Here is a 26,573-nt window from a genome sequence, read left to right as displayed (position 1 = left end):
ATATTCAAATATCCTTATCTCTCTGTGTAACATCATATTCCAAGAGTAAATCCCCGTACCTCAATTTTTGTTGCTTCAATGGATAGATCTCTCTATCGTAAGCATATTTAATATTTAGCTTCATGCAATAAATGGTGTAGAAGGATTCTACCAAGATCTTTAAATTTTTACCATCGTTAGACTTTGCTGTGAGAATCCTTTCTCCAGGCTCTCCAAATGTTTCATCATAGAATGTACGATGATAATTCTAAAAATAAATTTGTAGTTCTGCATTACTCAACTCAGCTATAAGAATCGATGGCTCTAGATACCAGTTGTTAGAACCCTAATAAGTTCAAATCACAAATTCCAGAAACAATACAGTGGAGAAGATGAATACTCAGTGAATGAAGATGAACATCAAAAGATTCATTAAAAATAAAGATAAAGACATGGATTGTTAGAGGTAATCCACCTCCAACATCCCCCTCCAAACTGTCTAAAAAAATACTAGATTCTAGGCCCCCCCCCCCCCCAATACTTCGCATTCCCCCATCTTTTACAGTCTGACCCATAACAAAAATGCATAACAAAAATAAGGAAAAGATAAAATGACAGCAAAATGCATCTGATGGTGACATAACAAAACACGGTGTTTCCTTTGGCATGAGATACTGTGTTTGTTAAGTGGTTCTTAGCTTGTATTCTTCAATCCTGCCAATGCCCCGTTTAACTTAATTGCCAATGCATCGTATTACTCTTGCATCAACTCCCTTGAAACACACTGTTAGACTTCCTCCTCAACACATCGTTTCTAGTTCAGCACTTAAGAACATAACCCACTTTAGTTTCACGTCCATCCTCGAGATCCAGCGATTTCTCCTTCCCTTCCCTAGCTGGGTTCCTAGCAAACCCCCCTCTTAAAGCATCTTGTCTACAAGGTTCTGTAATGCTTCAACACTTCCATGGAATTTATTTAGTGAAAGGTTCTAAAAAAAAAAAAAACACAACACTCTTGACAACATGGTAATCGAAATTCGGCTCTTCACAATTTTCCATCAATGAGTCAATGCAGTCTCCCAAACGGTCCATTCTTCAACTGGAGCGGCCAAATTCCCAACTGATGATATCAACTAAGTTTTCCCATCTTGAAGGAGAGCTCCAGTAGCGTAACCCAAGACATAGTCGTAACTAGAATCAAAGTTAGTTGGCAAACCATATCTCCCTTCGTACTTGAAAAAGTGGGATTGTCGTTTGAGTTGTCCTTTATATGCACATTCTTATTTCCTTTTCTCCAATCACTCTTTTGAATAGGCATTTTCTCGGTTTCAATTTTGGCAACCTAGACATTTCCATGAGGATGTCTTTCAAGCATCAATTGCACCTGGATTGCTTGAGGTAAAAGATCAAAAAGCTGTAGAGATTAATTTGTTAGTTTTTGTTTCCACATCCCACCTGCATCCCCAATATCGTGGTCCAAAATCTCATTCAATTCTACAATAAGGTGCTGCACTTTGGGAATAAAATCAATTAGTCCTTCAGGAATAAGAATAGTTTCATAGTTATAACCAAGTTTGGCACGTTTATAGATAACATCTACAATGTAATCTGTCACATTTCAAATCTTCACTCATGTTCATATCAATAAAGAGATACCCATCTTCAAATATCCTTATCTCTCTCAGCGTAACATCATCTTCCAAGAGTAAGTCACCGTACCTCAATTTTTGTTACTCTAGTGGATAGATCTCTCTACCGTAAGAATATTCAATATTCGGCTTCACGCAGTAAATGGTGTAGGAGGATTCCACCAAGATTTTAAAATTTTTACCATCGCTAGACTTTGCTGTGTGAACTCTTTCTCCAGGCTCTCTAAATGTTTCATCATAGAGTGCACGATGATAATTCTAAAAATAATTTGTAGTTCTATATTACTCAACTCAGCCTTGAGAATCGATGGCTCCAAATACCCCTTGTTAGAACCATAATAAGCTCAAAGCACAAATTCCAGAAACAATACAGTGGAAAAGATGAATACTCAGTGAATGAAGATGAACATCAAAAGCTTCATTAAAAATAAGGATAAAGACATGGATTGTTCATGGCAATCTACCCCCAAACTGTCCAACGAAATACTAGATTCCAAACCCCCCCATACTTCGCATTCCTCCCTCTTATACAGTCTGACCCATAACAAAAATGCATAACAGAAATAAGGAAAAGATAAATGGACAACAAAATGCATCTGATGGTGACAGAACAAAACGCATGAGACTCTGTGTTGGTTAAGTGGTTCTTAGCTCTTATTCTTCAGTCCTTCCAAAGCCCCATTTAACTTAATTGCCAACACACCGTAGTACTCTTACGTCAGCTCCCTTGAAAGCATCATTAGACTTCCTCCTCAACGCACCGTTTCCAGTTCAGCACTTAAGAACATAACATGTCCATTTTCGAGATCTAGGGATTTCTCCTTCCCTTCCCTAGCTAGGTTTCTAACACACACACACACACACACACACACACACACACACACACAGAGGCGTGAATTGAACTTTTTTTTTTCTTCCTTTGTTGTGTGGTCACATGATTGAGAAAATATGATGTATATGTGGTAGGCCTCCTTAAAGCATGTTATTTGGAGGAAATTAGTTGAATCGATGGGAATATATTCTCATCGGAAAAAGATTTACTTAGATTATTGTCCAAATTTGAAGGTTTCAAGTGGGAGAGAAAAAGATATATCTATTAGATCTTACAATATAATTATTGCTGCACATATATATATTTTGAACATTATTAAAGAAGTAAATAGAAAATAATATGTAACTCACTTCTTGTATCTATATCTCTAAATAAAAATTCAAAGAAAACCTTAGATCCAAGATGCTTGTCTACCACACCCAACGGGCAGATCTTTGAGCCAATCCAATGCAAAGCCCGCAGCCAAACCGAAACCAATACCACAAATGGCTCGAGGATTGTCCAACTATTTGATAACATACAAAACTTCTTAAACCCATAAGAGAAATGAAATTATACATGCTTCAAATAGACAAATCTCGTGCAGGTTTCTGCAAAAAAAAAAAAAAAAAAAAAAGCCTCCATCTTGGAAAATTATTAAAAAAATTATTTTTTTTAGTGGAATTCACTTTTTTGTAAGAGAAAAATTTCAAACATGGGTGTTAAGTGGAGGTTTACACCATTCAATGATATTGTGACACATACACTTTCTATTAAGAGAAAAATAGAACCTATTGCAGGTAATCGCCATCTCTCTCTTTCTCCTCTTTTATTAAGCCAACTGAAGTTCTCTCTTTTCTCAAGCCGCGTGATTTTTGTCTCCCACCCCCCCCCCCCCCCCGCGCCGGTCTCCTCAGGGTGTTACTTTCTCTCATCCCTTAGGTTGTTATGATTTTCATGTTATAAATCTGATGTTGTGATTTCGTTGTTGTGATTATGATGTTATGATTCTCATTTGCTATATCTCATGGTAACCAATTTGATTTAAAAAAAACCCATGATTGTGACAAATTTGGCTGCTAAACCACTAGTGATTCAAATACCAATTGGTTTAGAAGATAATTTTAAGGGAATTATTGATTTTGTGAAAATGAAAGCTATAATTTGGTCAAGTGAAGAGTTGGGTGCTAAGTTTATGTACGAGGATATACTAGCAGATCTTCAGGAACTGGCACGAGAGTATAGGTCACATTTGATAGAACCCATAGTTGAGTTAGATGATCAAGCTATGGAAAGCTACCTAGGAGTTGAACCTTGAGAGGAAATTATTAAGAAATTAATTAAGAAGGGAACCATCTCAAGTAGATTTGTCCCTGTATTATGCAACTCAACTTTTAAAAATAAGGGAGTTCAACCACTGCTTGATGTTGCTGTGGATTACCTGCCTTCTCCACTTGAATTGTTTGCGATGAAAGGGATTGACCTAGAAAGGGCAGATTTGCAAAAGAAGAGAATTTCCTGAGCGCTTATAGGGGTGAGAGAAAGTGAGAGCTTGAGAGAGAGAGAGAGAGAGAGAGAGAGAGAGGAAGGGGGAGAAAGAGAGCACCAAAGAGGAGGTTCCGGGAATTGATAACCTACACTATATTTTTCACTTGTTAAAATTCATAACGGTCACAAATTTATTAAAGGGTGTAAATTCCCTTTTAACACCTGTTTAGCCTGACCTCTCTTTTTTTTTAATGATCTTGCATGAGAATTATTTATTTGAGATTTACACCTAACATTACTCAATCTATAATATTTGTACAAATTAAGAGTACTACCGGCATGGTGTTGGACAGGGTGGACCCACTCCCACACCCCACCTCGCACCATGTTGGGGGGAGTGTTTCCAACCCTGGGTGGCCGAGACGGGGCCCCCCGCTTCGATATGGGGTTGGGGTTGAAACCGCACCCGAAAATTATAACACCTGTCTAGCCTGACCTCTCTCTCGCTTAACTCAATGACCCATTGGGTTTATAAATTATTTTTGGGTCTACAGTTTTTTTTTTTTTAAACCCAAATTATAATATAATTTTAATTTATACATTAAAAAAAATATAAACTCATTAGAATTTATTTTAGATTACCTTGGTCTCATTAGCTAACCTTTATATAGGAGGCAATACAATAGTCATATTTAAGCATGACTATTAAGTATCTATTGTATGGCTATTGTGAAGCCCCCAAGTTCTACGTACGGACACGTGAAAATCGAGACGTCCGGATGATGACAACACGGGTCACCACCCTATCACCAAGTGCCAAGTGTGTGTACATGCAATAAATGTGCAAATAAGAATACGCAGTGGATAACAAAAGTCTCATAACTAAGTATCAGAATTTTTCCTTGTTTAATACAAACCCGATTAAAACGTATATAATAAAATATTACAAGCCACAAATATCGTTTCAAACCAAATTACAAGCCATAAACTCCAAATCAATACTCCAGCGGAGCCGCCTCCTCGGGTTCAGCCTCCTCCTCCTCCTCGACCTCTGCATCAAAATTTACGGTACCAAAATGGTGCCGCAGGTAAGTAAAGATCCAAACGCCACAAGATAAAAACATATTAAAATCAAACAATATGCATGAAGGAATGCTAAATTCACATTATTTATAAAACCACATTTTTATTCCCACGCACGCAAAAAAAAAATCCATTTTGACCCAAAACATATCCTTTAAAACCAGTCTTTGTTATTATCATAGATAATGGCCCAAATCAAGAAACCACCATTTTTCCAGAAAATAGATCACAAAGCCTCAAACATAACCTCGCAATTTTTTCCAGAAAATGGCCTGTATCCAATATCCAAAAACCCGATCCAATTTATTGCATGCACCATGATCTCTTCTAGGGATCATCCGCACACTCTGGCTCCTGTGCCACACCGCAGGTAACGACTATGCTTGTGACACCTAAACGAGCGATGCCCAGTTTTCGCGCCCAGCACGTACCTAGACCAGGCCATCCTCTAGTCCCCGCCAGCCTAGGAACCACGGAGTCGACATGACAGCGTTACCATATCATGCGATCCGGTTGTCGTCCAACGACAACCCAGGGGATGTCACTCAGTATTATCCACTCCCGAGTGACCAGATGAGCTCCACCGAGATAATACCCCATCCCGGCTTGGGGTCATGATACACATGCACCCGAAAATTCATTTACACAAAAAAACTCAATTTTTCTCAATTAAATAAATGCACATGAATGCATCATGCAATGCACACCTCAAGAATAAAAATCATCCAACCAATCACAAAATCAACAAAATCAAGCAACTCCGTCCTCAATCCATTCGACTCCCAACTCCTTAGATTCAGTTCGGAATTAACCAACCAGTCAAATAATTAATTGTAAGAGCAAAAATATATTTAAATCTAAAATAGAGTTTGGAAAATACTTACAGCGCTATAAGATATTTTTCGAAAGATCACGACGTTGCAAATGGCAAAGAAAAAGCAATGTAACAGTGTAAAATACACTGTGGTCGTGGGTTGCAAAATACCCACTTTCGAACGGGGACAAACCAAGACTTGAAATTGATAGGGAATGACCTAGAGATGTTTATGAAACTAATGGAAGTGAGTTTTAGCCGTGGGTGGCGGTGGAACTGGCGGTGGATGCGAAAAAAGGGCAAATCGGAGTTGAGCTTGTGGGAGCTGCTCCAGCAACGGATCAGGGCTGGAAAAGGGTGGATTAGGATGACAAGAGGTAGGTGATAAAGTGGTGAAAAGATGGTGGCTGGAGGTGGAGCGACGGCGGTGGAGATGATCAAAAACTGTGTGGCTTAGATGGGCTCTTGGCGGCAAACGGCGGCTCAGATGGAGGTGAGATTTGGTGGGGAGGTGCACCAGCCGGAGGGGGAGGTTTCTGGGTGGGTGGTGCCGGCCACGTCGCCGGCTAGCGGTAGTTCTGGGCTGAGGAGCTGGACGGCGACAGAGGAGAGAGAGAGAGAGAGGTCGTGCGCGCGGGAGAGAAAGAAGAAAGAAGAAAGAAAGGAAAAAGAAAAGAAAAAGAGAAAAAGAAAAGATGAGGAAAAGAAATGAGGTCCAATCCTCACCTATGGAGTCCAAAAACTGATCCGACGAAAACAAATATAAAAAGTATAAAATGACTAAAATAAATTAAACACCACATCAAACTAAAATAAAACAAATTAAAATACAATAATTTAAAATAAAAGAATCAATATATTAATTAAATTAAAATACTCCTTCAGTGAAAATATACGTAAAAACGGGGTATCACATCCTCCCCCTTAAAAACAAATTTCATCCTCGAAATTTGCAAGATCAAACACTAACTTGAAGCAAGCCACATGATTCTACTGAGACCAAGTTTAAGAAACGTACCATCATTTACTTAAACAAATAGAGATACTGCTCCCTCATGTTCGCTTCTCTCTCCCAAGAGAAATCTTGAGCTAACGGATCTCCCTATGCCACCTTTACCAGAGGTATCGTCTTGGATCTCAACTGTTGCTCTTTCCAATCCATAATTTGTGAAGGAACAACCTCATAAGTAAGGTCCGGTTGCAACTGAATACGCTTTGGGTCGATAAAGCGTGGCTCTTGTTGTCCAAAACTCTTCTTCAAGGATGATACATGGAAGACATTGTGAATTTCTTCAAAATATTCTGGCAAAGCAATTCTATAAGCGATGGACCCTACCTTTTCCAAAATCAGAAAAGGGCCAACATATCTTGGATCCAGCTTCCTACTTTTATCAAAACACTTAACTCCTTTCATGGGAGAGACTTTGAGATAAACCCAATCACCTTCTTCAAAAGATAATTCTCCCCCCTTGTATCTGCGTAGCTTTTCTGACGACTCTGAGCTGCCGCCATTTTATCCCTTATGATCCGGACTTAACTTTGCATCTCTTGAATTATTTCTAGCCCAACTATTTTATTCTCCCCGACTTCATCCCAACACAATGGCGATCTGCACTTCCTCCCATAAAGAGCTTCATAAGGAGCCATCTGGATGGACGCATGGAAGCTATTATTATAAGCAAATTCTATGAGTGGCAAGTGATTTTTCCAACTCCCTTGAAATTCCATAACACATGCTCGCAACATATCTTCAAGGGTCTGAATAGTGCGCTCTGATTGGCCGTCCGTCTGAGGGTGATTTGTAGTACTAAACTTCAACTTAGTACCCAATGCTGCCTGCAAACTTTTCCAAAACTGAGATATGAACCTTGGGTCCCGATCTGATACAATACTCTTCGGTATACCGTGCAACCGCACTATCTCCTTTACATACAAGCAAGTCAACTTACCCAAGGAATCAGTATTATTAACAGGCAAGAAATGAGTACTCTTAGTTAACCGGTCAACAATCACCCAAATCGAGTTCTTCCCACTAGGATTCCTCGGTAAGCCCACTACAAAATCCATCGTGATGTCGCCCCACTTCCACTCAGGAATAGGGAGGGGTTGGAGCATACCAACTGGTCTTTGATGCTCGGCCTTGACTTGATGGATGTGTGGCATCTCTCGATATACAAGACAATATCCTTCTTCATCCCTTCCCACCAATAATTTTTCTTCAAGTCTCGATACATCTTCGTACTGCTAGGATGAACTGAATAAGAGGCCGCATGAGCTTCTGCCATAATTCGCTCCTTGAATTCTGAATCTTTGGGGACCACTCTACTATCTCAGAACCGAAAAATTTCATCTTTATCCATACTATAATGCAATGACCCTCTAGATTTTCTGACTCTTTTTCTGATATCCAAAAGCTTTGGGTCCTTCCTTTGAAGAGTCTTCAATTCCTCAAAATCAGCTACTCAAATATCAAGAATTGAAAATAATATTTCCTCTTGCTGTGAACTTTCAATAAGAAGTCTTCTCATCCCGCAAAGTAAAGAATCCAATCCTGACGATTCAGCTTTATCTTCCAAGTGCGACTTTCGACTCAAAGTATCAACAACTATATTTGTCTTCCCCGAATGATACTTGATCTCACACTGGTAATCACTGATTAACTCTAGCCATCGCCTCTGCCTCATGTTCGGATTCTTCTGGGAAAACAAGTGCTTCAAACTCTTATGATCGGTGTATACTTCGCAAATTTCCCCATACAAAAAGTGCCGCCAAATCTTAAGAGCAAACACAATCGTAGTCAGTTCTAAATCGTGCGTCGGATAATTCTTCTCATGATCATTTAACTGACGAGATGCATAAACAACAACCCGTCCATCTTGCATAAGGACACATCCTAATCCAAATGTAGACGCATCGCTGAAAACTACAAATAGCTTGTGCGGTTTTGGAAGTGCCAACACTAGTGCAGTTGTCAATCTGTTTTTCAATTCTTGGAAACTTCTCTCACATTTGTCTGACCAAATAAATTCTACATTCTTTCTAGTCAAAGCAGTGAGAGGTCTGGATAAGTGAGAAAATCTCTCCACAAAATCTTCGATAATATCCGGCAAGTCCCAAGAAACTCCGAATCTCATGCACGGTCGTCGGACGCTGCCATGATAAAATGGCTTCCACCTTACTAGGATCAACAACCACCCCGTCTTGGGAAATCACATGTCTAAAAAATCTGACTTCCTCCAATCAAAATTCACATTTGCTGAGCTTGGCATACAATAGGTGTTCTCTTAATTTCCCAAGAACTAAACGAAGATGGTAAACCTGCTCTTCAAAATCTTGAGAATAAATTAAAATATCATCAATGAAAACTACCACAAAGGAATCCAAATAAGATCGAAATACCCGATTCATTAAATCCATAAAAGCTGCAGGGGCATTGGCTAACCCAAAAGGCATCACCTTAAATTCATAATGCTTATATCTCGATCTGAAAGCAGTTTTGGGTACATCCTTGTCTCTTATTCTCAACTGGTAGTATCCTAATCTCAAATCAATCTTTGAGAACACAGTTGCTCCTTGAAGCTGATCAAACAAATCGTCGATCCGTGAGAGATGATACTTATTCTTGATGGTTACCTTATTTAGTTCCCGATAATTAATGCACATTTTGAGGGTACCATCTTTCTTTTTGACAAACAGCACTGGCGCACCCCATGGCGAAATACTTGGTTGAATAAACTCCTTATCCACCAACTCTTGCAACTGAACCTTCAACTCTTTTAATTCAGCTGGTGTCATACGGTAAAGAGCTTTATGTACAGGGGCCGCTCCAGTTTCTAAGTCAATAACAAACTCCAATTCAAGAACAGGGGGTAGTTCAGGCAAGTCATCTATAAACACGTCAGGAAACTCTTCCACAACTAGGATATCTACCAATGACTTCCTCTCAGACGGCGTAGACACCATTTGGACTAAAAATGCATCCGCTCCACAAACAATCTCTCTTCTCTCTTGAATTGCCGATATAACTCCCGGCTTTTCTTTTAACTTACTTCCCGCAAATTCCAAATAATCACCATCTGGGAGCTGAAAGCTAATTACTCGACTTCTACAATTAATACTCGCAAAATATCAATATAGCCAATCCATCCCAAGGATAATGTCGAATCCCAGCAGCTTAAATACAACCAAATCTGCATCCAGAAACCTTCCACCAAAATTCAAAGGGCAACCCAATGCAACTTTGGAACACCACACCACTTCACCATTTGGCAGAGCTACTCTGATTCCAACATTACTCTTTTTGTATCCCACCATTCCGAAGCAGTGCCTTGCAATAGATAACTGGCATAAAGTATTTGTTGCGCCTCAGTGCAACCATAGACTTCAAAAGTTCTTTCTAAATCTCTGACCCACTTTCCAGCCCTAAGTGGATCATCTTCTCCCGTGAAGGGTGGAGTTCTATGCGCTAGAAAGCGCTCATAGGTACATCCAGCTTGCACCACTCCACTAGGCCATCCTTGTTGTGGCCAAGGCCTTTCTTGTTGTGGTTTAAAATTTTGCTGCATGAACTCAGTCATTTGCCTTAGCGCTTGGGCTATGGCATCATCTCTCGGCGTATCGACCCGAGGCTCTTGAGTAGACTTTCTTGGCCTTACCATCTTCCTGCCATAACACAACCTTTGACCCCCTTTAAGAAACGAATAAAACCAACAACATAAAACCAAAACCAAAACCAAAACCACATAACAAGAAAATAAAATATACTAGCATGCAATAACATAACTAAATAAATAAATACGAACAAGTTAACTCAAATAAATTCAAATCAAATAAAACAAATCAAATAGCAAACTTTAATTAAAATAAATTTTAAATCACAACTTTAAAAACTTTCTGGTACTACACCTACGGGACATATGGTTAAACCTAGAGCCAAACCGCTCTGATACTACCTGTGACGCCCCCAAATCTCACCTACGGACATGTAGAAATTGAGACGTCGGGATGATGACAACATGGGTCACCACCCTATTGCCAAATGCCAAGTGTGTGTACATGCAACAAGTGTACAAATAAGAACACGCAGCAGATAACAAAAGTCTTATAACTAAGTACCAAAATTTTTCTTTGTTTAATACAAACCCGATTAAAACGTACATAATAAAATATTATAAGGCACAAATATCGTTTCAAACCAAACTGCAAGGTATAAACTCCAAATCAATGCTCTGGCGGAGCCGCCTCCTCGAGCTCAGCCTCCTCCTCCTCCTCGACCCTTGCATCAAAATCTACGATATCAAAATGGTGCTGTAAGTAAGTAAAGATCCAAACGCCACAAGACAAAAAAATATTAAACTTAAACAATATGCATGAAAGAATGCTAAATGCACATTATTTATAAAACCACATTTTTATTCTCACGCACGCCAAAAAAATCCATTTTTGCCCAAAACATATCATTTAAAACCAGTCCTTGCCATTATCACAGATAATGGTCCAAATCAAGAAACCACAATTTTTCCAGAAAATGGATCACAAAACCTCAAACATAATCTCGCCATTTTTTCCAGAAAATGGCCCGTATCCAATATCCAAAAATCCGATCCAATTTATTACATGCACCATGATCTCCTATAGGGATCGTCCGCACACTCTGGCTCTTATGCCACACCGCAGGTAACGACTACACGTGTGACACCTAAATGAACGATGCCCAGTTCTCTCGCCCAGCGCGTACCTGGACCAGACCATCCTCTAGTCCCCACCAGCCTAGGAACCACGGAGTCGACACGACAACATTACCGTATCGTGCGATCCGATCATTGCCCAGCGACAACCCAGGGGATGTCACTCAGTATTATCCACTCCCGAGTGACCAGAGGAGCTCCACCGAGATAATACCCCATCTCGGCTTGGGGTCGTGATACACACGTACCCGAAAATTCATTTACACAAAAAAACTCAATTTTTCTCAATTAAATAAATGCACATGAATGCATCATGCAATGCACACCTCAAGAATACAAATCATCCAACCAATCACATAATCAACAAAATAAAGCAACTCCGTCATCAATCCATCCGACCCCCAACTCCTCGGACTCAGTCCAGAATTAACCCACTAGTCAAATAATTAATTGTAAGAGCAACAATATATTTAAATCTAAAATAGAGTTTGAAAAATACTTACAGCACTATAAGATATTTTTTGAAGGATCACGACGTTGCAAACGATGGAGAAAAAACAACGTAACAGTGTAAAATACACGGTGGCCGTTGGTTGTAAAATACCCACTTTCGAACGGGGACAAACCAAGACTTGAAATTGATAGGGAATGACCTAGAGATGTTTATGAAGCTAATGGAAGCGAGTTTTGGCCGTGGGTGGCAGTGGAAATGGCGGTGGAAGCGAAAAAAGGGCAAATCAGAGTTGATCTCGTGGGAGCTGCTTCTGTAACGGATTGGGTCTGAAAAAGGGTGGGTTAGGACGGCAAGAGATAGGTGATGAAGTGGTGAAAAGATGGTGGCTGGAGGTGGAGCGACGGCGGCGAAAATGGCAAAAAACCATGCGGCTTAGATGAGCTCTCGGCGGCAAACAACAGTTCGGATAGATGTGAGATTTGGTGGGGAGGTGCACCGGCCGGAGGGGGAGGTTTCTGGGGTGGGTGGTGCCGGCCACGTCGCCGACGAGTGGCGGTTCTGGGCTGAGGAGCTGGACGGCAACAGAGGAGAGAGAGAGAGAGAGAGAGAGAGAGAGAGAGAGAGAGAGAGAGAGAGAGAGAGAGAGAGAGAGAGAGAGAGAGAGAGAGAGAGAGAGGTCATGCGCGCGGGAGAGAAAGAAGAAAGAAGAAAGAAAAGAAGAAAAAAAAAAGAAAAGAAGGAAAGGAAAGAGAAAAGAAAAAAAGAAAAAGAAAAAGAGAAAAGAAAAAGAAAAGATGAGGAAAAGAAATAAGGTCTAATCCTCACTTTCGGAGTTCAAAAACTGATCCGATGAAGACAAATATAAAAATTATAAAACGATTAAAATAAATTAAACACCACATCAAACTAAAATAAAACTAATTAAAATACAATAATTTAAAATAAAAGAACCAATATATTAATTAAATTAAAATACTCATTCAGTGAAAATATACATAAAAATTAAATATCACAGTTATTGTATTACTTTGACCTCCTATATAAAGATTGGCCAAGACAATTCTTAACTTGAATTCAACTTTTAAGTTTTTAACAAATTGTATATATATATATATATAAATTATTTATAGAAATATTAAAAATATAATTTTTTTTTTATATTAAATAGAAGAGGGGTGCGGATGGGTGGGGACCACTGGGGTTAGTCCACTACCCGCCCCCGGTAGAGCCTTCCATGCGCCCCCGGTGGTTGGGGGGGGGGGGGGGGAGGGAACCCCCAGACCACAAACCATTGCAGCACACACTATATCCTATTAAAAGAAAAACACTATAAATTTATAATACCATAAGAAAGCGTACTTCGCGGCTTCAGAATATTCTGACAAACTAATTACTAAAAGTAGAGAGATTCGCTTTCAAACACTCAACAAATACGACAGGACATCCCATTATCTTTTTATCCTACGATGTTCAAACTTTTGTACACATGAGAGAGGGAGAGAGAGAGGGAGCAAAACCATATGAAATTACTCTTTCCATCTTCTTTTAAGTGCACAGCAATCAATAAATTTTCTAATGCTCTGCAGAGTTTGACCCATATGGATGTCTTTTATAGAAAAGAACATGATGTTCCTCTCTAGACCATATTTTTTTCCTTTCAAATCACCGACCATTATGTTTTTAAAATAAAATTTGAAAAAAGCTTTATGATCATCGATTATAACATGCATGCTTTTTAAAGTTTTCATCAAATTCCTCGTCAATTTTATATCCGAATTGAAGGGAGAAAGGGAGGCCCATCGGGTCATACAGCCCACCGGGCCTGCTTGCCGGCCCGAATTTCGCTGCACCTTCTGCTCCCAAAGTTTTAACCAGAGGCATATCAACGCCCAATTTCACAAAAGTGCAAAAACTGGAAAAACCTCATAGGTAGATTCACCTGAATATACAGACAATTTGGGTGGTACCTGCTTCAGCACACAGTGGGACACAGGGTATGGGTTTATCATTAGAACTTCAATCTTTATTATAGTATGAAGCTTCTTTAGAGCACTGTGCAGAGACAAATGCATGAGAGGTAATGATGCAAAATATCCACTATGCAAATCTATTTCTTCAAAAGACCATAAACATATATTCATTATGAGCAAAAAGTTAAGCTGAGATCCATTGCATGTGAATTTTAATGATTTGGGTGAGATGAGGTGGTGTCTTCTCTACTCATGTTCTTCTGGATCTCTCTAAGATTACCATTTGTCCTATACTTATTCCCTGCACTACTTTTGGCCAAGTGGTCACTGAAAAGCAGATCAAATGGAAAACCTGAAAAACTCAAGACTCTCCCTGCATTCTAAATCTACTAGCAATGGTAGATATAGTAATGGTGTGCACGCTTTGCGTATTTTATTGAAAAAAAAAAGGAGTTTGTTATTAAAAAAAATAATTTTTTAACTATGAGCTGGCTTACATTATTACGTGGCATCATGGGATAGAGACCTACCTTACCCCTCAGGCAGGCAGGCAGCAACTTCTATTGACTTTTCCAAATCAGAAAGCAGGAAACTCTCACGTGGTTAGCTACAGTAATAAATCATTTTAATAATACAGCTCAAGACAATTTCTAGCTCCTTTTGATCCTTCTGTAATAACCTGAAAAGCCACTGGATTTAACATATGATATTCATGTTTTTTTGGATGATTGCTTATGCCCACATGCACTACATTTAGATTTGTGCTAATGTAAGACAAAGCTCTCTCTCTGAGTTTCTCAGACTCTTTTGTCGGTATAAAAGTGAAAGCAGTACTACTTACTGCTAGGGGGTCACATGGGGATGGATAAGGTCATGTGATGCATGATGTAATCCATAACACTTCTTCCACTGCAAATTTCTGAGCCTTTCAGTAAAACGTTCATATTAATTTGGAATAGAATCTTCCTCGTTATTGGATTTCTTGTTGGACCTTTGGAGTATCAAGCTGGTATTTCAGAGGTCTTCATAGGGGGAGCCAGACAACCTCTGTGTTTTGATCAACCATGGTAATAAAGCAAAAAATCACTTCATCTTCCTATATCTAATCATTTTCCATTTTAACACCTTCATAATTTACTACAACTCCTATAGTTTGAATTTGAGAGTTCATGGTAAATGTTCGTGTGGGGTCCACACTGTTCGGAAACTCTAAACGAGCAGTAATAAATACAAGAAGGCACATTTCATATCTCTCTCTCTCTCTCTCTCTCTCTCTCTCTCTCTCTCTCTCTCTCTCTCCATAATTAGACCATCCAATAAGCCTCTTCCCCACTAGAAGAAGAGGCACATAATCACATCACACATATGTAAGCAGGGAAATTTTAGATCTTCAATGAAACATCAACGATTCAATGAACATCAAGAGAAAAATCAACCAGAAAAGAAGCTGCATATAAAGATTGACATGGAAGGCTTCATTTGCTACCTCCCCTTCATTATTTTGTTTTGTTATATAGAAGTGCATGTGTTTACGCCAGAACATGCAAAGGGAATCTAAAGAACTTGTGCATGAGGCCATTCTTTTTTCTTTCTCTCATATGGGGATGCAGCTTTAAGAATTGAAATACGCCCCTCCTTTATCCAAGCGACAGAAATGGGAACTAGAAAATGATTTTTCAGTTTAAAAGTAGTTTTTTTTCATCAGAGGATAAATATACTATTCCTTCTTGTCTGTCACTGCGAGGAACTACTTTCCTACAGCTTCTAAGTCACGGGTATACATTGGAATGTACAATATAATGAAATAGATGGGAGTTTAGAATTCAGCAAAGGGCAGGAATGTTTCTACTCCCCTACATAAAAAATTGTTTTATCGTTATATAACTTGACTAGGGGATGCGATTGGCTGTGGTGTATTAACTGATCACTTGCAAATTAGGATTTTATTGTATGAAACGATTTCCTAAAACTTTTGTTTGAACAAGAAAACTTGAAGGTCTCAAGTGGGATAGAGATACTGCGTGATATCAGAGACTTCGTGGCTATAGATAAAACAGGCCTACCACATATAGGTATCAAATGACAGGGTTTAAGTATCCGTATTTTGTTTTGTTTCTGTCCTCACCATGTGAAGATATTGAGTCTTGTTGGATTGCTTGTTTGTTTTTTTGCACGGGGCTTCAGTGAGATATATAACCTGTAGGTGTTTGAAATTTTGTTGCCACAAAATTCCTCCACAAGTGAAGGTTTTTTTCCCAATAAAAATTGGGTTAATGTCTTTTTCCTATAGCAAAGTGGGAAAGAGATATACAGACGAAGTGAGTTCTACAAAATTTATTGCTATCCATGTTGATATTTTAAGCAGCATTAAATGCTAAATAAGAGCAATCACCATGAATTGCCGAGGTCATGATGCCTTTGGCATTGCATATGATGGCCTTCCATTGATATTTGTTGAAGGAGAAATGTTGACTACTCAATCTAATTAGAGAGAAGTTTAGTAGTAGAATATGTAATAGAATTTATTTTCATTCAAAACTAAAACTTAGTGTAATTAAGGTTCTTCACATCCTTCAATAGAAAACTAATATATAAGCTTTCTATCGAAGAATTGGAAAAACACACCTTAATTGGATTAAATCCATTAAAAGATAAAAAAGAAAAAGAAAATCTTAAAAATAAGGTTGATGCTAGATACAAGCATATGGGTTTGTAAAATATCATCTTCTTCTTCTTCTTTTTTAGCAAAAACTGAGTTTCTAATGAGTTGGGTTCTCATATTTTTTGAAAGGAGGGGGAAGTCGTTGTTCTATAATCTTAGATTCTTAACAGGCATCCATCCACCCACCTCTACAGTGAAATGAAACCAAGGGTGCGTGACTGTGGGACCTATATATGGGCCACCAAATCAAGCGACAGATTTTGGTTTTCTAGTCCGAGAAGAAATAATTATCCGTTTACTTTACTCTTTTTCCAGAAGTAAATATTGGTGCATACTTCCCATCTCAGAAACCTGAAAGATGAGAGTATGGAAAGCTTTGTCAGATGCTTTGAAACAATCAATCATAGCACACCCTTATCTAGTGCAGATCTCAATCGTAGTATTGCAAATCCTTTGTGATCTTGCATTAAAAACCACCTTTTAGCATTCATTTCCTTGATTTGTGGGAGGAAAATGAGCCTGGACGGACCAATATTTTAGCTCCATTGCCACTTGTTTGCTTTTAATTATGAGTTGTATTGCTTATAAAGTAGTGTTTTATTGGGGCACCCCGTTCCCTCTTTCTGTATGTATATTTTCAGTTTAAGAGTAATCATCTTCATAAAAAAAAAAAAAAAAAAAATGAAAGTAACAATCAATAGCTAATTAATAGGTGATTGGTTCTGCTTAGAAATAAAAATAATAGCTCAGTTGTTCTTATTATAGAACCACTAGCTAGGAAAAAAAAATCTGTAGTATACTGACATGGTCACCTGCTTTTCGAAGGTAGGGAACCTGTGAGAGAGAATGAGAGCACAAAGAGCAGCTTTTATTTTAGTGATGACATGCTCATGTATGTTTTTGTAGAGAGAGAGAGAGAGAGATTTAAACATCTTGGGGGATTGGAGTAAGAGAAGAGAGTGAAAACGGGTGAGAAGAGCATCATTTCATTCTTTGGAAATGGCTTTCACAATGGATCAGAGCAGTGAAGAGATGGTGTTCTCGGTAGAGTCTCAGAAGTCAGTGCCAGCACCATTCCTGATAAAGACATACCAGCTGGTGGATGACACTCGCACTGATCACATTGTGTCTTGGGGTGAAGATGAAACCACTTTTGTTGTGTGGAGGCCTCCAGAGTTTGCTAGAGATCTCCTCCCTAACTACTTCAAGCACAACAATTTCTCCAGTTTTGTTCGCCAACTTAATACCTATGTGAGAATCCCAACCCCATCTTCTCTCTCTCTCTCTCTCTCTCTCTCTCTCTCTCTCTCTGAAAAGCACGCACACACTCAAATCATGAATACAGGACCCTGTTGTTCATCTGGTTTGTCTTTACTGTTATGAGCTAAGCATGGTTTGAAATAGTTTCTAGGGAGTTTAGAGCAAATTAACGAGCTAGCTGCTAGTTCAAAGGTATCTATGCCACCAGGATTTTCAAGGATGTTTTGTTTCCAAATTCTGGGAATTCTTTGATGAAAACTAGTCTGTCAATGTGTCTGTTCTAATGATATTAAGCTGAGAGATGTAGACGGCTGGATGTTACTTTTTCCTTTTTCAAGTTCACATGTTATGAGAGCCCTCAAACCAACACGTACACGACACAACTTATTGATTAAAGTATTTTTTTTTTCACTAGATCTTACTTCTTAGAAACAAAGTCTCATATGAATTTCGTTTACTGTTTGGTTTATTTATATAATTTTAAGAACAAAGCCCTTGCAATGTTCTCTGGCTATTGAAAATATACGAATATAATTATACATACATACACTAAAAGACATGACAATTGAAGATTCCTTACAGTTTTTTTATTCAAATATTTCTACAATTTGAAAAAAATATAAACACAGCATGTGGACTCTACTGATTTGTCCCTCTTAATTGTAAGATGTGGTAGGCTCATAAAATTGTAGAGCATCTTGATATCCAAAATGGAGATCTAAATCCGCTAATTACTCCACAACATAAAACAGAATCTCTTCTCATTAACATTCATCACGGTAGTTCAATGAGTGTCCATATACTTCCAATACAAATCTTGAAAGACTCTATTCTTCCTAATGGTTATGACTGCAGGGCTTCAAAAAGATAGCTACAGATCGATGGGAATTTGCAAATGAGTACTTTAGAAAAGGTGCGAAGCACTTACTATCAGAGATCCACAGGAGAAAAAACCCTCAGCTCCATCACCAACACTACTACCACGACCATCAAGCACACCAATTTTTCCAACCTTCAGGTGATCAGATTGGTAATTGGTTTGAATCTGATCCATTGCCATCTCCAAAACCGAATACCGATATCCTCACAGCTCTTACCGAAGATAATCAAAGACTGAGGAAAAAAAACTTCATGCTCTTATCTGAACTTGCCCACATGAAGAATCTCTACAATGACATCATCTACTTCATTCAAAACCATGTAAAACCAGTACCCTATGATCAAAAAAGCAGTGATTCTTCTGTTCCAATGCTCATAGATTTGGATTCTTCATGTCAGGTTCAGAGTTTTGTGGGTTTTCAAGGTTTTAAAAATGGCAGCATGGGTAAGTCTTTGGTGACTAATTCAACAGAGGAAAGAGATCATAGCACCGCTGCTGTCAAGCTCTTTGGGGTCCCTCTCAGTGGCAAGAAGAGATTGTATTCAGAAAAGGCTGATCATCAACCAGAAGTGGAGTTTGGTGTCTGAGATGTTTAATTAGCTTCTAATTTTTGTAGGCTCCCATCATTTCAGAAAAAAGGCTATGTACAGTTTAAGAATTGAATTTTAGCTCAGGTTAAGAGCACAAGGTCCACAAATTTGGGGTTTCCATTTTTTTCTCCAAGACAAAAAGAGGATGAACTTTGACATATTTAAACCTTAGTAATATGCTAATCCATCTTACAACTTTTTTTCTTATCCTACAGGTTGGCTCAAACAAGAATTTATATATTTAACTGATTATAAAACCTTCAATATGTAAAGGGTATAAACCTGATTTTTTTTAGTATAAACCAGAAACTTTTATTCATAAATCAGAGACTACAATCTTTCAAATTAGAGACAATATCACTTATATCACTTGGACACTACTTCATCCAAGAGCTCTGAGTCAAGAGCCAGAGCCTTTTTTGCCAATCCATGAGCAGGCTCATTAGCTTTTCTTCACACGTGTTGAATTGACCAGTCCAGAAGACATAGCTCCAACTTGATTTCTACTACAATTTGACTATAGGTGGTCCATGATTCTCATTCTTTGGACAGCTTCCACAACCTTTAGGGGGTCCCCCCTCTAGTACCACATTTTAGCTTCCTGTGATCTTGCAGAAATTAAGAGTCTTCCAAAGGGCCACAACTTCAGCAACAGTGGGATCAGTAATACTTTGGATAGGGACACACATTGCAGCTAAAACTTCCCCTGCTGAATCTCTTATTATTATTCCAACCCCGATCTTCCTGTTCTCTACTTGGAGTGCTGCATCCAAATTCACTTTCACCCTGTTCATTAATGGCTTTTCCCATCTTGCAGTAGAAGCTGGTCTACTTGTGAAAAGAACAATACGGTACAAACCAACCAAAACTTTCATTCCATTCATGATCAGTACTTTTCTTTATATAAATCACTCTAATATTTTTTTGCAATGTTAAAAGCAGAGTTGGAATATATATAGTCTGCCAATAACCAACATTTGCTGGTAAAAAACTGATCATTAGGCGCTCAGCATTGGAAAAAAGTAGCATCATTTTCATCACTTTTCAGCAAGATGCTTTAGGGAATAAAAGATTTTGAGAGGGTAAGAAAATTACAAAAGAATAGAGAAATCCAGAGGATTCCAGCTGAGAGGAATGGATATTGGGCAATCATGTCATGCATTGAGTTTGACGTTTTCATCATGTGGAATCTATTTATGTTCACTTTTCGGTTTGATTCTGAAAAGAAGAAAAGAGGCCACAGAAAAAGGGATCAAAGAGTTGCCAAAGGCCTTGGGAGGGGGGCTAAAGCGATCAAAAAAGGCAAAAAATTGGCAAAGATTGCTTTGGGATTGTAATTTGGTGCACTTTTTCTTTCCTTTCCTTTTTTTTTTTCTTCTTTTCGTGCCTCAATCGAGATTCTACCCAAGTTCGTGTAAGTTTTATAGTGCTCAGTTTCAGTACCCAAAAAGGTAGTAAAAAATAAAGTAAAAAGCCCACTAACAAAATCATTGGGCCTCTTGATACTAAAATACTTTCGTCAAGGTTGTGTTTAGCCATGAAAAATTTTCATTTCAAACATAAAATTCTATCTCATCATTACAATTTTTTTAAATCTCTATACAAAATATAATAAAAAATTTAATTTTTTCTTAATTTTTTCAAATCCCAATACAATAATAGTATTAAAATATAATATTTTAATATTTAATCTTAAAACTCAAAATTCCTATCTAAGAATTCTCAATGGTCAAGCAGAACTCGAGGGGCAATTTGGTTTACAAAAATTTGAACACCAACCCAATGAAAACTCATATCTTGAAATCCGGAATCCCCGGATCATTTGTTTAGCAAGGTGGGATTCCTAGTACCTCTAACCTTCCTCATAATATTCCTGTCGAATTTCTAGGCAGATTTTCTTTTTCTACAAATATCTAAACAAAATATTTTCGAACCTTTGTTAGAAGTAGAGGGTCCTACTCCTACATGCCCATCAAAAACAACAAGACAAGACATCTTTAAGGATCAACCCAGCTTTGCCTACTCTGTGCCCACCAAGCCCACCATACTGGACCACTGCCTTTCAATTTGTTTTCCATAATATTTATGGGACTGGTCCATATCAATTTCTATTTTCAAATCAAACCATGCATGATATTTTCAATCATTTTAAAAAGAAAAATTGTATTTGTAGTTATGAAATACGCAAGTATCGTATAATTTTTTAAAAAATGAGTAAACACGGAACTTATGGGAAGAAAAATTAATTTTTTAATAATAGATCACACGTTCTTTTTCAAAACAATTGTGCAGCGCTTACGTATTCTACAACTATATGTAGCATTACTCACATTAAAATAAATCCATCAATTGGACTATAAAATCATTTCTATAGTGTCCTCTCCTTGATCAGATCAAGGAACATAGGTCCATGTCTAATTTATTGAACCCATTACCTATTTATTTATTTTGTATTGTTGCACTAAACTTTCTACAGTCAGATTTTGTTGGAGCCCTCTACCCCTTCCTATTATATTCCTATTTTTAATTGAATGAAATATTGTTTAGGAAAAAAAATTATCATATAGTAATTATCTATTGAATTATGCTATTATCTCTTGTGTGTGGTTGTTGCAAACTGTTAAAATTTTTACAAAAATGATAAGCCCTTAAAATCTTTGAGTTGAGAGGATCAAAGACGTTAAGTATATAATGTATTAAACAATAATCTTACATTTAGAGAAATGATATTTATAGTCAGAGTTTTAAGTGTTGCTTATCCCTTTTTAAAAAAGTGAATAAATATAAAATTTATATAAAAAAATTTAATATTTTTAATAATAAATTTGACTTTTTAAAAAAAAAAAAATGCATAAAACTTGTATATCTACTCATTCGTACTAGTGTTATAATTTCATGAAGAAATAGCTAGGCAAGACATCTTATGCTCTGTTTGGACGTTAAATTGAGTTGAGTTCTTTATTAATAGTAATAAGCGGAGATGATTAAGTGAGTTTTATAGAGCTTACTTAAGATGATTTAAGATGTATTTAGATATTAAAATAAGTTTAGATATATTTATAAAAAATTAAAAAAAATTATGGGACTCGAGTGTAAAAATATATTGACTTGATAAAAGTTGTAGATTCTACGTATAAAATCATTTTGAGTTGAAATAATTTTATTAATTTAAAAATTAAATATTTAAATATTTAGATATTAAATTTATCTTAAAATTAAATTAAATTAAATTGATTTAAATTCAGTTTAAATTCTGTACGGGACATCAATGGATCAACCTAGGGCTTGCCTACACTGTACTGTCCAAGCCCACTATCCTGATTCCTGGACCACACAGTTGTACCTTTCTCTGTTTTCCCTCACAGTTTGCAGACTGGTCCGTACCAATTTAAAATGTGAATTTCAGGCAATGATATTTCCATTGACTTTGTTTTGAATGGCAGTCCAACATATTTACTAGAAATGATACAAAGAAAATGCTTTAAGAGTCGAATTTGTGTCTCTAATAATTTTTTATTTTTTATTAAATAATTGAAAAGATATTTTTTTAATAATGTTGTGAATTTTTTTATTTTTAAAAAAATATTTAAGAATTTAAAAAAATAAAAAATTTATTTTATCTTATTTGCTATGTATTCGAACTACATCCCACCAAATAAAAAATATTTGGCGGGATGTAGCAAGACTCTATTATTTCATAAAAATATAATTATAAAATTAATTTTTTTACCTCATGTCAAATAAAAAATAATATTTTAATATATGTTGTAAAAATAAGAGTTTGCTTTATCATTTTCTAAGGAATACTCTTAGGGTCTTGCCTAGCAGTGACAGTTAGGTGTGGTCCTAGGCAAAATTTATGTTTTTTTTAAATTTTTTTATTCATATTTTTTTAATATTTTTAAAAAATATAAAAATATATTAATATAATAGTAATCACTTTCTTAATTAATAAGTAAAAATAAATAAATAAATGTACAAGCGGTTAAAATGAGAAGATAAAATGAAAAGATATAATAATATTATTATTTTAATTTAATATTTAGTACGAGAGAGAATAGGCTTGAAGCTTAACCTATGATACTTGAAAGATTGAAGCATTCTTCTCTTGTTTGTAAAAGATTCACATAAGAAGATTGATGCACACAAAAACACTCGTATCATTCAACATGCACGCGCAAACTTATGAAACTTGTGGGCTGTACAGCTATTTTTCAAGAGGGAAGATGTCAATGTCAAGGGTGCGTAAATTTTGTGTAATTTTTTTAAAATATAGATAAATTTAAAATCTATGTGAAAAAGCTTACATTTTAATAATAAGTTTCATTATTTTTCAAAACAGAATTATTACAGACACAAAAAAATTATATAAAATAAACTCACATATTGATGTGACTTTATAAAATCTGTTAAATCTACTTTATAATAAAAGTAATTTTATAATCTAATGTATCATATTAAGTCACATCAATTCGTAGATTTACTTTTATGTAATCCCTTTGTGACTAAAGTATTTTTTTTTCTAAAATAAGCTAACAGAGGCTTGCATACTTTATAACTATATCTAACATTACTTTTCATTATATGAGTATACATGTAAAAGTTGTGTATTGGTTACATCCTCACCATTTTTGCCATTAATATTCTATAAAACTTTGGAAGACTTGGGTTATAACTTACATTATATATAGAAATCACCACATATGTACGTACACATGCATACTGTGGAGCAGCTGACTTCAATGTTTAAATGGAGGGTGATGGAGGAGATGCTTTTAAACTTTAGGAGACAAACATCAACCCCAAAAGATTGCATCTTAGTGGGAATTTCAAACTATACCTAAAAATATGCCTAAATACCCTATTCCCCCATTCCTTATCAGGATGCATAAATCCTTGTAAAGCTTTTTCCCCGTCACTCCAAAACTATTTGCTCCACAATCCAATGCAACAGCCTCAACAAATCAAAGGAAAAACCATTTCTCCTAATCATCATATGCCACCATGAGAATAGTGACAAGTGAGAACCAATAACCAACCAACTTTGTTTAGGTCGGGTTGGTTACATAAAATCAAAATTATCTCATTTTATCCCATCTTATAAAATCATTATAACTTTTTCAAAATTTTATATAAAATATAATAAACAATTTAACTTTTTTAAATCTTAAAAAAATTAATATGAAAAAAACATATTATAACAATATTTTATTCAATTTTTAATAAAATATCTGATATCAGTTCATCTAAATTGTGTAACTAAACGATGCATTAGTCATGTACCTTCTTTTTAGCCTCACTCTTCTCTCTATTTCTTAATTGAAATGATCATTTTAATCTTGATCATTATCTTATAAGAAATCATGACACAATTTTCTTTATTCACTACGTTGATTATTTAAAGTTCGTCATCATAAGAGTTTGTTATTTTAGTAACATATATTAATGTAATGAGAAATGATATTTACAATCATGAATGCATGAGCATCGCTTGTTTCTTTTGAAAAAAAATAAGTGAATACGAGATTCACATGAAAAAAATTTATTTTTTTAATAATAAATTATATTCTTTTTTAAAATAATTACACGGTACTTACGTATTATGTAACTATATTTAGTATTATTTTTTTATAGTTAACCTTTTTTTTTTGCAATATTTCAGTCCAAGTGCCACCATGTTGTGTGGATAGAACTGTGCTATTGGCTAAAGTAGGTGGTCTGTTATATATGCTTTTATAAATTCCCCCACCCAAATCATATCAACATTAATGCTCCTTTAGACTATCATAGAAAAATATGCCAAAAATCATATCTTCCATGACTTTGAATTTGTAAACTCCATCCATTCATTTTTTAGATTCTGTTTAAATGATAATTCGAGATGAAATAAAAATTAAAAGTTAATAAAATATTATTTTATAATATTTTTTTATATTTAAAAAAATTAAATTAAATTTTATATTTTATATAAAAATCTAAAAAAATTATAATGATTGAGATGATTATATATAAGACTTTTAACCCAAGAGATTGGTTGGAATATTTATGTAGGGCTGAGCAGAAATCCGAAAATCCGACTCCGACTCCGACTCCGATCCGGCTCCGCTCCGACTCCGACAAGTCGGAGTCGGAGTCGGAGTTTTTTTCCCCTGGAAGTCGGAGTCGGAGTCGGAGTCGGAGGCAGAGGTGTCCCGACTCCGATCCGATCCGACTCCGACTCCGACACACCGACTCCGACTCCGACTCCGACTCCGACTCCGACTCCGACTTCCAATCCGACTTCCAATCCGACTCCGACTCCGACTTCTACTCCGACTCCGACTCCGATATTGTGCATATTTTATAAAAATATTTGTTATCAATATATTAACATCTAATAAATAATAATCTATAAACATTATAATGAATAATATAAGTTAATATAGTTACTATAAGTTAATTTACATTACTAATTTACTATAAGTTAGTAAGATACTATAAGTTAATATAGTTATTAGTTACACTATAAGTTACTAATTACTATACCTTATATAGTTAATTTACATTACTAATTTACTATAAGTTACTATAAGTTACTATAAGTTAATATAGTTACTATATAAGTTACCATACCTTATATAGTTAATTTACATTACTAATTTACTATAAGTTACTATATAAGTTACTATACCTTATATAGTTAATTTACATTACTAATTTACTATAAGTTACTATATAAGTTACTATAGCTTATTTTATATTTTACATTACTAGTTTACTATAAGTCAATATATAATATATAGTTATATATATACTATATATATTAAGGGCTTGTATAGTATATAGTTACTATACTATGTATAGTAATTAACTAACTATACTTATATAATATATATAGTTATATATTAACTTACTAATTAACTATATTTATATAATATATATAGTTATACTTATATAATATAATATATATAGTTATATATTAACTTAGTAATTAACTATACTTATATAATATATTGGAGGAGTACTTATATACTAGAATATATATAGTTATATATTAACTTACTAATTAACTATATTTATATAATATATTGGAGGAGTACTTATATAATATAATATATATATATAGTTATATATTAACTTACTAATTAACTATACTTATATAATATATATATATAGTTATACTTATATACTAGAATATATATAGTTATATATTAACTTACTAATTAACTATATTTATATAATATATTGGAGGAGTACTTATATAATA

The 26,573-nt window shown here is 35.8% G+C and overlaps 1 protein-coding gene across 1 annotated transcript; it reads left to right on the top strand.

Annotated features, from left to right (window-relative positions):
• The first annotated feature begins 12,605 nt into the window (after positions 1 to 12,605).
• On the top strand, positions 12,606 to 19,445 carry LOC122293925 (heat stress transcription factor B-4b-like). Its single transcript, XM_043102387.1, has 3 exons — positions 12,606 to 12,641; positions 17,504 to 17,848; positions 18,713 to 19,445. The coding sequence occupies exons 2-3, from the start codon at positions 17,597 to 17,599 to the stop codon at positions 19,322 to 19,324; spliced, it is 864 nt and encodes a 287-aa protein (XP_042958321.1). The 5' UTR covers positions 12,606 to 12,641; positions 17,504 to 17,596; the 3' UTR covers positions 19,325 to 19,445.
• The last annotated feature ends 7,128 nt before the right edge of the window (positions 19,446 to 26,573 follow it).

Source organism: Carya illinoinensis, chromosome 14 (assembly GCF_018687715.1).
Source record: "Carya illinoinensis cultivar Pawnee chromosome 14, C.illinoinensisPawnee_v1, whole genome shotgun sequence".
NCBI lineage: Eukaryota > Viridiplantae > Streptophyta > Magnoliopsida > Fagales > Juglandaceae > Carya > Carya illinoinensis.
This window is presented reverse-complemented; position numbering and strand designations above follow the sequence as displayed.

Excerpts from the sequence above, each read along its gene's own strand:
- LOC122293925 (XM_043102387.1), top strand. The coding sequence starts at position 17,597 with ATGGCTTTCACAATGGATCAGAGCAGTGAAGAGATGGTGTTCTCGGTA. Across the intron at positions 17,849-18,712 it reads TTCGCCAACTTAATACCTAT|GGCTTCAAAAAGATAGCTAC; the intron begins GTGAGAATCCCA and ends TTATGACTGCAG.